The 11,962-nt window shown below is 41.9% G+C and overlaps 1 protein-coding gene across 1 annotated transcript in view; it reads right to left on the minus strand.

The window, feature by feature from the left end:
- ELOVL2 (ELOVL fatty acid elongase 2) overlaps nt 1–11,962 on the minus strand; it is a 71,333-nt gene that overhangs the window by 15,327 nt on the left and 44,044 nt on the right. Inside the window, exon 3 of the mRNA XM_042463382.1 lies at nt 10,367–10,554. Coding sequence (XP_042319316.1) covers nt 10,367–10,554 — 188 coding nt within the window. The remainder of the gene's footprint in view (nt 1–10,366; nt 10,555–11,962) is intronic.

Raw genomic sequence — 11,962 nt, forward strand, 5'->3', positions numbered from 1 at the left:
GACCCTTTTATGGGGGTCGCCTAAGACCATTGGAAAACACCTACTTAATTACAGTTATGAAGTAGCAACAAAAATAATTTCATGGGTTTGGGTCACCACAACATGAGGAACTGTATTAAAGGGTCGAGGCATTAGAAAGGTTGGGAACCACTGTTTTAGAGGGATGTGGTGGGCTTAGCATTTAAGATGTGAATTGTGATGACTGCAAGGTCAGCAGATCAGCAGGTCAAACCCCAAGCACCATGTGACGGAGTGATCACTAGTCCTAGCTTCTGCGAACATAGCAGTTTGAAATAATGTAAAAGTGCAAGTAGATAAATAGCTACCATTTTGATGGGAAGGTAACAGCATTCTGTGCAGTCATGCTGGCCACATGTTCACAGAGTTGTCTTTGAAAATGTCGGCTCTTCACCTTAGTAACAGGGATGAGCACCGCTCCTTACAGTCAGACATGACTAGACAATCTTGTCAAGGGAAAACCTTTACCTTTACTTTTACCTTTATACAATCTTTTAACATATTTTAATATTTGTAATGTTTAAAGTTTTAACTCCATGAATTGTTTAATTGCTTTTTAAAACATGTATTTCTACTTTTAATACTTTTATATTGTCTTTAATATATTATATGTTATATATTAGTTACTTTGAATCTCATTATCAGGAAAAAGGGGGAATACAAATGAATAAAATAATAATGATGATGCTGACAATAATCTAATAATCTTACATGTGGTTTTTGCATGGGTGAACTTTGTCCTGAAGAATTACTTAGGACAGGAATGGAAGTCTCTTCTATGTTCAGATTCTATGTACTGATGCAAAAGAATTCCTTTATAAATTCAGTTTACCACAAGAAAAGATGGGCAGTCCTCTAACAGCATAATCATGTGTATCTACACAGAAGTGTTGTGTGCCTTCAAGTTGTTTCCAACCTATGGTGACCCTAAGATAAACATATCATAGAATTTTCAAAGGCTGAGAGTATGTGACTTGCCCAAGGTTTCCATAACCAAGCATGGATTCAAACCCTAGCCACCAGAGTTGTGGTCTAATGCTCAAACCACTACACCACACTGGCTCCCTACTCAGAAGTGAGTCCCATTTAATTCAATACGGCCAGCCTTCCATTTTGTTGGCACATGACACATAGGCTGCCCTAGGCCTTAACAAATAGGACATGCAGATAGGAATCTGGAAGTATAGCCAGGTTCTTTAGGCTCATGAGCAACTGCTGATGATCACTTCCTTGTCAGCTTTTTAGTTACTATTCCAAAAGTGCAATTGATGAATTCTGGAGGGCAATGGGCATGGCAAACCTAACTAAGCACAACACTTCACTCTGCTGCTGGCAGTGCTGCCTGTAACTGATACTGCCCATTAGTCATTCTTTATGCTGGCTTTTTGCCTGAGCAGCTTTTCAGTTGTCCTCTTCTTGAAATCCCAGGACAAACGTCCTTATTCAGAGGTGGAAAGGAAGAAATGATTTCTAAAATATTTCAGAATCTTTTCTTGTAGTACTATAAAGTACTGCTCACAGTGCATGTCACAATGCTACTTCACTTTCCCTTCATCAACATCCTGCAAAACTAAAGGAGTTTAACAACAACAACAACAATCCTGTAACTTTATGAGGATGGAGCTACATCCCTCACCTGATAATGCTAGTGAACAACACAATGCACAATGCACTCTGAAGCACATGTACAGATGTGGAACATGTTCTGTTGTGGACTGGGACTTGATGTGCATCTAGACTGTTGCACAATGGCCATGCTGCTGGCTTCATTTGTTCAATGGTCCAGGAGACATAGCTACATCCATCCTGAGAAGATAAGTGTTGCAACATCACAATTCACCATGACATGATTGTAAGTCAATTTACAATAATGTAAATCCAGAGGAGGGTGACCAAAAGGGTGAGTAGTCTGGACACTATGCCCTATGAGGAGCAGCTTAGGGAGCTGGGTTTGTTTAGCCTGGAAAAGAGAAGGTAAGAGGTGACATGATAGCCATGTTTAAATATTTGAAGCAATGCCATACTGAGGATGGAGCAAGCTTATTTTCTGCTGCTCCAGAGACTAGGGAATAGAGTGAGGCATGCAAACTACTGTACAGGAAAAGAGATTCCACCTCAACATTAGGAAGAACTTTCTGATGGTAAGAGTTGTTTGAAAGTGAAACACACTGCCTCAAAGTGTGGTGGAGTCTTCCTTTTTTGGAGGTTTTTAAACAGGGGTTAGTTGGCCATCTGTCAGGAATGCTTTGACTGTGTCTTCCTGTATTTCAGGGGGTGGAATGGATGGCCCTTGTGGTCTCTTCTAACTCTATGATTGTCAGCCCTCATTCTTCCAGGCTGTATGCCTAGAGAACAAAGTATAGAATTGAGGTTTTGTTTTGTTTTTAAAGAAAAATTGTCTGGAAAAACTCTACAACATCCATTCCAGGTGTTAAAAGGGAATTGGGCTTTATCTGCTGATGTTGCAGCTTAAGAAATAAATGATTTATGACAAGGCAAGGCAAACTTCTAAGCACCACTATAGAAGCAGAATCTGTTCCAAGGGAGGGCAAAGTCAGGGTGATGGTGGACATGGCTGTGGAAGTTTTCAGGAATTATAATGCTACTCTACTAAATTCTGGAGATTAATGAAATGGTCATTATCATGAGACATTGTCCCTTTAATTTGGAAATGTCAAGTGCCTGAAGTTAAAATAATTCAGAGCATATCTATTTGTACCCAGACGAATGTGTGAGAAGCAGATGGGAACAGCAATGTGACGGTTGCATACCAACACATACATTTTCAGGAAACTTAAGGAGCATAGATTTCTTAGTCATTAAATCAGGGTGCATATCATTTCACATGCTTAGAGGGTGGCATGAGGTCATGAAGGAAAGCAAGGAAGCTGGAGGGGGAAGTCTGACTAGAAAATAAGCTGGGTGCTTCATTAAAGGGTCTGAAATCCTATGACCAAAAAGCTTATCCCACCATCCCTTTGTATATTTCCCCTTTTAGTACAGTGCTAAAATAAGCTTTCTGTGATTGTACAAAATTTCTTGCACCAGTATCTTTCCTAGGAGAGTGAAATAGAAAAGCGGTACTTCTAAATTATCTATATGTATCCTTTTTTAAAAAAAATGGAATAAATTATTTCCATACCACAGAATTCTAAAGAGATCTATTCAGAAGATGTAAGCTGGTATTCCCTGAACACCCTGAAGTCAGGCAGACCAAATGCAAATCTTAATAGGAAATGTTTTAAACAAACACCACTCAGAAAAGTGGACAAAGTCTTGTCTTTTGCAAAGCCTTGTAGAAAGTATGTATCAATGGATCATGAAAATTTTCTCACCATCCATTGCAGCAATGGGGAAATACGTGGTACTCCAGATGTTGTACAACTGTTCCTCACATCAGCCCTAATCAGCAAAATCAATGGTGACGGATGATGGGAGCTGTGGACCAACAAACGTCTCTGTTCCCCATTCCCGATCAAACACCCAACCTGCTGGATGATGCAGTGTGGATGGCAGCAAGCTGATCCTATTTGGAGCTCGACTATATGCAGTAACCTGGCCTAGATAGTACTACATAAATAGCCATTTCAGGTTGCAAAGTGAAAGGAACCTCCCCTTCCCCCCAGTACTATATCTATAGGATGCAACCAGCCTCCTGTGCCTCTCTAACTGACCAGGCTCTGACTCAGTGGTTATCAACCTTTGGTTTTTAACTTGGTCTCCCAGAATCTTTAGCTAGGTTGGCTTGGGTTCCTGGAGTTCAAAATATCTGGAGCACCAAAGGTTGAGAACCAACACTCTAACTAGTTTCAGGTCTGAGATTGCCCCTTGGGCAACAGAAGGCTTCCGGTCTGCCTATGTGCCTCTCTTGTTTCATTTTACACTCATCTTCCCAGAGCTGCACTGTATCTTTATTTAATCCTCAAAGGGCAGCTGATCTAACTCAGTGATTTATCTTGTCTCTAGGTCTGACCCTTCCATTAGGCAAGGAGAGGCTGCTTTTCAATGTAGCAGAGCATGGGAGTCATCCAAGTGCTACGAACTGTTATTAAATCTGACCTTACTGTATTTATATTGACATGGCTAGGGAGAAGCATGCTTGAGGTCTTCTGCCTAGATGTCAATGAAAGTTCACTGGCTTTGGACACTATGTACTTTTACTTAGGTGAATGGGATGCCTCATTTGCTATTCTGATTCAAGCAGGAAAATTACCCAGTTAGCCCTGCTTGTACATGGTGTGGATTTACTTTCACATTTCCACCAAGGTGAATGATTCCCAATCTTTGGTCCCAGTTTTGGTAGCTGTAGGCCAGCACCTGGAGACTGAAATCTAAGAACAAATCAAATAGACCCTCACTGTTGTGTCTGATTCTGTCAGATGCCTGTAGTCCCTATGGCATGGTGCAGATTGGATCAACTTGTACAATGAGGCGGCCTGTGGCTTCATCAGAATGTGGAAAATAAATCCATTCTTAATTTTCTCACTCCTCCTCTCCTAGTTGCTCAGAGTCTAACAGGACTGGTGCTGGACCTGATCCCTTCTGAGGTTCGGCACCAAGAGAACTCCTGTTCAACTGGGAGCAACTTTGGAAGAAGCAATGATAAAAATCAAGAGTGGGTTTGCTGCATCCCCAGTAGAAGATCCATTAGGTATTTTTTTAAAAAAACATCAGCAAAGAGCATGCAGTGCTGCAACCTAAGGTCCACATGCAGTTGTTAGTGCCAACTAAAGTAAACCCACTTAATAAAAAATAACTTGGTAAGTTGATATTTCTGTAAATGTCACTGGTTCAAGGAGTTTATTCTAGATTTAGGCATAGACACTGTATGTTGTTATGTCTGCAGTAATATCATTGACATTATCACTGGAAGAAATGAGGAAAATGTTTTATTCTACAATGATTTTCTATTATAGATGTTAATACACTATGCGTAGCATATTTGTAGTAATGCAACTCATCCTGGGACCTGTGATATATTATTAGGTCCTAGACAGCAAATACTACAGAATTCCACCCAACAGCAAAACATCCTGTTCTTTAGTCTTAGGGGGAAATACATTCCCTCAGATGACCTGATTAACAAGTGTTCATTGTAATATGAGTCGTCAATGGCCTCTATTTTGCAATTCAAGTATAAACAGATTCAGCTCATAATGACAGCTTTGTTACAAGCATCTGTCTCTTGGCTATGTGAACATGTGTATAAGAATATGAGAAAGAGAATGCTTAACATTCACAGTCGTTTCTGAAAAATCACTTGGTCAATGCAAACCATGTCAATCTGCAAAAGGACTTCTAATACATTTACTTACATTTAAAAGACAGCCTGTTGAAACCATTTGACAAAGCAAGATTAACAAGCCAAGAGTAAACACTGCAACACAGCAAACATTGTATGCTAAGTATGTAAGTTGCAAACTGTGTACCACATCTGAGCAGAAACTAACTGATCAACAAGAAAGGTCTGCACATGCAGCACAGGCAGATGTACACTGTAGATTGATGTACAAAGCAGATACTGATGTGTACATGTACAATACATCTCATCTCATGGAGTCTGACAAATGCTTACACTCCAACTGTCCCAATTTGGCAGAGACAGTCTCTCATCTCCCTTTTTCCAGCTCCTAAAATGTGTCAGTTTCTCTTCCACTTTGACCCCTTGTCCACAGCTTACTTCAGTTGCTGCAAACTGAGTTCAACGTGCAAAAGGATTTTGCTTAGCTAACTCAAGAGGAGGGAGAGGGCAGAATCTTGCCCTTGCCAGTCAGCTCAGGCACAAGCAAAGCACCACAGCCTCTTCTAGCTTGTGTGTTTCCCCTCATTCATAGCTTTTAGTATCTTGATCACGCTCCAATGTTGCATTGCCACATGCTTCTTAATTTTCATCTATAACTAGTCAGAGGCTGAGCAGATGTGTTTATCGATGTTGTTTCCCCCCTTGAGGGTCACTATTATTATTATTATTATTATTATTATTATTATTATTATTATTATTATTATTAACCTTTATTTATGAAGCGCTGTAAATTTACACAGCGCTGTACATGCAATCTTTTTAGTTAGACGGTTCCCTGCCCTCAGGCTTACAAGCTAAAAAGACATGACACAGAAGGAGAAGGGAGTGGTGACGGGAAAGGGTAAGAGGTCCAGCAGTTCCTCTCAACCTCCGAGGCCTGGACCAAGGCAGATGGACTGAAGGGAGGGCTTGGCTTCAAAATGGAAGGTTAATCATTATCCAGGGAAAATACATACTCACAAGTAGGATAATACATATACAGTACATAGCAATACAGGAAATGGATCGATAAACAGCCAACAACAGAACATCAGATAGTAAGCGACAATTATGCGATGCCTGGGAAGGCTTCTCTGAATAGGATGGTTTTCAACTCCGTTTTGAAGCTGGTTAAAGAAGTGATGGCTCTTGCTTGTGGAGGAAGAAGGTTCCAGGAGTGAGGGGCAGCAAGTGAAAAGGGGCGAATCCGGGATGGGGCAGAGGAAATCCTGGGCTGAGACAGGAACCCTTGACTACCAGAACGGAGGGCCCTGGTGGGAAGGTGAGGAGAAAGAAGGTCTGATAAGTAAGGAGGGGCCAGTCCATGGAGGGCTTTGAATGTCGACAGCAGGAGCTTATACTGAATGCGGAAAGGGAGAGGGAGCCAGTGAAGGGATGCCAACACAGGAGAGATGTGGTCAGAGCGGTGGGTGGAAGTGATAATGCGTGCAGCTGAATGCTGGACAGAGATTAAAGGACGGAGGTGAGAAAAAGGAAGCCCAGCCAGGAGGACATTACAGTAATCAAGTCGTGAGATCACTAGGGCATGGACCAGGATCTTGGCAGTAGAGGCGGAGAGATATGGTCGGATTTTGGCAATATTGTACAAAAAGAATCTACAAGCCTTGGCTGTGGTCTGGATCTGAGGGATACACGACAGAGAAGAGTCAAAGATAAAGCCAAGACTGCGGGCTTGCTGGACTGGTTGAATGGAAATGTTGTCCACAGAGACAGAAAAGGAGTGTTGAAGGTTGGGCTTAGGAGGAAAGACAAGAAGCTCCGTCTTGGACATGTTGAGCTTCAAACGCCGATGGCGCATCCACTGCGAGACAGCTGTAAGGCAAGACGAGACTTGCTGTTCAAGCCTTGGAGAAAGGTCAGGGGCAGAAAGATACAGCTGGGTGTCATCGGCATACAGATGGTAGGAAAAACCAAAAGAGCTGATGAGTTTTCCTAAGGACAATGTGTAGAGAGAAAACAGAAGGGGACCCAGAACAGAGCCCTGGGGAACTCCAACAGATAAGGGAACAGGAGAAGAAGTCAGACCCCCTGCAACTACTGCAAAAGATCTGCCAGACAAGTAAGATCTAAACCAGTCGAGAACAGAGTCTGAGAACCCAAGGTCAGAGAGTATGTCAATTAGGAGACAGTGATCAACAGTGTCAAAGGCTGCAGACAAATCGAGAAGAATGAGAACAGAGTAAAGGCCATTAGCCTTGGCCTGTAAAAGGTCATTCGAGATCTTAGTGAGAGCTGTCTCTGTAGAATGCCTTGGGCGGAAACCAGACTGAAAGGGATCGAGAATGGAGTTGGCTTCAAGAAACTCAAGACAGCGCGAATAGACAACCCGTTCCAAAACCTTAGAAAGAAAGGGGAGAAGAGAAATCGGACGATAGCTAGACAAAGAGGAGGGGTCAAGAGAAGGTTTTTTCAGAATTGGGGAACTGAGAGCATGTTTGAAGTCCGACGGGAAGGAGCCTGTAGAGAGAGAGAGAGATTGAAGATATGGAGAAGCGAGGGCAGAAAGGAGGGAGCTATAGAGATTAGAAGATGAGTAGGAATAGGCTCAAGAGGACAGGTAGCAGGTTTGGAAGAGTTCAGAAGTGTAGAGAGTTCATCCAAAGAGGCAGGAGGAAAGACAGAAAATTTGTTAGGCGAAGACGATAGAAGATTAAGAGCAGAAGAAGAATCAGGAGGGACTATCTCAGAGCGAATAGTGGTAATCTTAGAGATGAAATAGTTAGCAAAGTCATTAGGAGAGAAAGATGAAGAGACAGGAGGAGAGGGAGGTTTAAGCAAAGTGTTGAAGGTGGAGAACAAACCCTGCGGGCACCTCTCATTGGCAGAGATCAATGATTTGTAATAATTCTGTTTAGCCATAGAGAGGGCGCGTGAGAAGGAAGAAAAAACAAATTTGAAATGGATAAAATCAGCCCACTCTTTGGACTTTCTCCAAAGACGTTCGGCCGCTCTAGAGCAGGACCGGAGAAACTTAATGTTGGGGGTAAGCCAGGGCTGAGGTCTAGTCTTGGAGGAAGAAGTGCGTACAGAGACAGGGGCAAAATGGTCAAGAGTTGAGGAAAGAGTGGAGTTAAATAAAGACATAGCTGAATCAGCAGAATCCCCGAGATTTAGGGAAGAGAGAGATGAATCCAGGGTCAGACCAAGATGGTTAGAGTCGACAGATTGAAGATCACGAAAAAGACGTTGAATAGTATGGCGAGGAGGAGGAGTATAAGTGAGAGCAAAGGAGATTAAATGATGGTCAGATAGTGGAAAGTCAAGTGCCAGGTAGTCAGAAATGGCGCAGTTTGCAGCAAGAACTAGGTCAAGACAGTGACCAAGAGAATGAGTTGAAGAGTTGGAGTGTGGTTGGAGGCCAAAAGAAGCTAGCAGAGAGTTAAAGCGAGATGTTGTAGGGTTATTGGAATCGTCAACGTGGATATTAAAGTCACCTAGGATCAAAGTGGGGACTGAATCTGAAAGGAAGAATGTCAGCCATGATTCAAAGTCAGATAGGAACTGGGTGACAGAACCAGGAGGGCGATAGATGACTGCAACCCGGAGCTGTAGAGGAGAAAAGAGTCTAATAGGATGAAACTCAAAGGAAGAGAAATGATAGCTGGGGGGAAAGATAGAACTTGAAACTGGCAGGAGTTAGATAGCAAGATACCAACCCCTCCTCCTCGACCCTCAGGACGGCTTGTGTGCGTGAAGGAGAGACCACCAAAAGAAAGGGCAGAGGAGGTTGCAGTATCATGGGCTGATAGTATAACAGGTGCAACTGGAGCTGGCTCAGGGGAAAGAAACAGGGAGTCATTTCAAGTCTTCCTCAGACCTATTGCTCCTCTGTGCCTTGGGATCTGGGTCTTTGATGAGACTTCTCTGTTTAGGAAAACATTTAGGATAAGCAAAGAGACTCTTTAAGCCCAACCCATGCTTGCGATGAAGAGAGGACTCTGTTCCTTTTGAACTGGGTTAGGAAGGAACTGTGGAGAGAACTAGTTCAGAATCTAGCAAGACAAACTGGTAGAGAAGGAGAGACATTGCATTTCTGCTTTGTTCAGGAAGGAAGAGAACTCAGCACTCCAGAGTTCCTGCTTTACTGAAGCCCTGCTTTCTATGTAGGTTGCCTATTTTTAGATGATCTTCAAAGAGCTACTGTTTAATCCATGGTTTTAGATGGGTTGCAGATATAATGCAGTCAGTACTTAAAGACAGCAGCTTGCTGGGCTTTACGGAGCCAGAGATCTCAGTTATTTAAAGGTAGCAGAAGACATAACTTTTACTGAATATCCAAAATGTGATTACTATCTTGGGGAACCAACCACTTTGTAGAGATGTGAGAAATGTCCAAAGTAACAACAGCCTTTAAGGTGTTAAAAGATTCTTGGTCATTTTAAATAAGCTCCTTAGGCAATTGTCCACATTATTGGTTTGTCTATTTTCAAACTGCCTGGAGAATGTTTAACAATGAAACGCTCAGTAGTAAGATTACCAGAGGCAGACCCTGGAAAAAAAATCATTTTAGTACAGTAACTTTTGGGAGATTCTGGAAGTTGTGATGCAAACAACAACAACAACAACAGAACAAAACAAAAAACTGCCAAGCTCTGCAAAACCCCAGAAGCACTTCCTTCTGGAAATTGATGAAGACCTGCTTGCAGGCATGAGGTTTCTGGTGCAGATTGTCAGCTCCCACAGAGCCTACATATCTGGTCAAGGAGATCACAGAGTAATGGTGGGGAGCTTTTGATCCTCCAGGTGTTTTGTACTTCAACTCCCAGAAGCCCCAGACAGCATGGCCAATGTAAGGGATTGTGAGAGTTGTAGAACAAAATATCTAGAAATTCCCAATTCCTGGCCCAAAACATTAGAAAGAGAAGGAATAGTTACACACTGAATGTAGACAGATAGCAATGAATTGTTTCAACAACCTTAGTTGCTTAAACTATAGAAAGGAAAGAACAGCACTCTCTAATACAAAAAAAACCCACCCAATTCTGATACCATTCAGCTGAACCCAAAGCCCAACAACAAAATTGTATTGCAGTTAAGAAGGCTCACCTCTATGAGCATGTAAAAGGAAAGAATTGTGACTCCGAGGTTATATACAATAAGAAGACCCCTGAGTGACAAAGCTGGCCTGTTCTTCATGAATGTGGTGCCCAGCCATATGAAGAGCAGATATAAAACAGTGAGGGAAAGGGTTGGTAAGCAGGAATCCAGCATAAGCCATCCTCTGACCCTGGGATCTGAAGAAACAAAATATAAAGACCCAAGGAATTAATACATACAAATATTTCTTGATCAATACAAACATTCAATAGGTGATAACAATTCAATTTCCTAATAGTCATCCCGCTCTAGTATTCTAATCTTTACAACTCTCTTCCAGAGTGCTCTTATAACATGTCTAGATCAGGGTTGTCAGTCCACTAAGGAACTTTTTTGTTGATTAATTATTTGCCTTTCACCCAACTGATTATGCAATTAAATTCAAAAGATGTGCACATTACTAAAATCTCAATAAAGCAGCACAACATAATACTGAAGGATGCACTAGCATTTTTGGTATAATACCTGCCAAGCCTGTTTTAACAAAGTTCCATATGTGAAACATAACAGTCCAGTTTAGTCACAAATATGCCATCCTGTCCTGAAATACATTACTCACTGGTGGCTACTTCCATATAATTTCTGAAGTGTCTAATACTGTATTTCTCAACTTTAAGGAGGGAATCAGGGGTTATACATATATATATTGTGCATTTATTTTGAGCCATGTCAATTAATCAAACGGAGACATTTCTTTATGTTCTTTCTAATTCATCCATCCTCCAAATTGGGACAAACTGCATGGGATGATTCCATTTTATCCTTAGGTTAGACTGAAAGATAGTGATTGGATCAATTTCCCCCAGAGAGTTTTAGCATCAGCGGTGGCTGGTGGTTTCCACATCAGCGGAATGGTGACTCTGCTCTGGGTGTTGGCTTGAAATTTAAATGAGCTATCCATGGTGCCAAAGTTATTTTGGAGCTAGGGTTCAGCAGATTGGATAGCTCCCTTTTGGACTAAAACCTGGAGGTGATTCACCACCATGGCTGCACCCGCACTGCAGAAATAATCCAGTTTGACTCCATTTTAATTGCCACAGCTCAGTGCTATGGAATTCTGCAAACTGTAGTTTCATAAGACATTTAGCCTTTTCCATCAGAGAGCTCTAGTGCCACGCCAAACTACAAATCCCAGAATTCCATAGGACTGAGTTATGGCAATTAAAGTGGTATCAAAGTGGATTATTTCTACAGTGCAGCTGCAGTCCATGTTGACCTCAGAGCCACCAGCTGACTCTGTTTATAGGTACATTATGTTATGAATGAGGATATCTGCAGCAAATTCACCCCAGAACTTCTATAGTATCTTTATCCTTCCATCAAGTGTTATGCTTTAAAAGAGTAGAGCATGTATAAGGACAATGGGCCATGCATGCTTCTCTCATCTTCAATGTCCCTACATATGGTGGTGGTCCATTGGTCTCAGACCCTCCAATTTTTAATAGGAAATTTGGGGAAGGAAGACTGAATAGGCTGGGACAGAAAGGGAGCACCATATTTCTTTATATGTACTGTCAGCCCTCCATATCCACGGATTCTGTATCC

Source organism: Sceloporus undulatus, chromosome 4 (assembly GCF_019175285.1).
Source record: "Sceloporus undulatus isolate JIND9_A2432 ecotype Alabama chromosome 4, SceUnd_v1.1, whole genome shotgun sequence".
Taxonomy (NCBI): Eukaryota; Metazoa; Chordata; class Lepidosauria; order Squamata; family Phrynosomatidae; genus Sceloporus; species Sceloporus undulatus.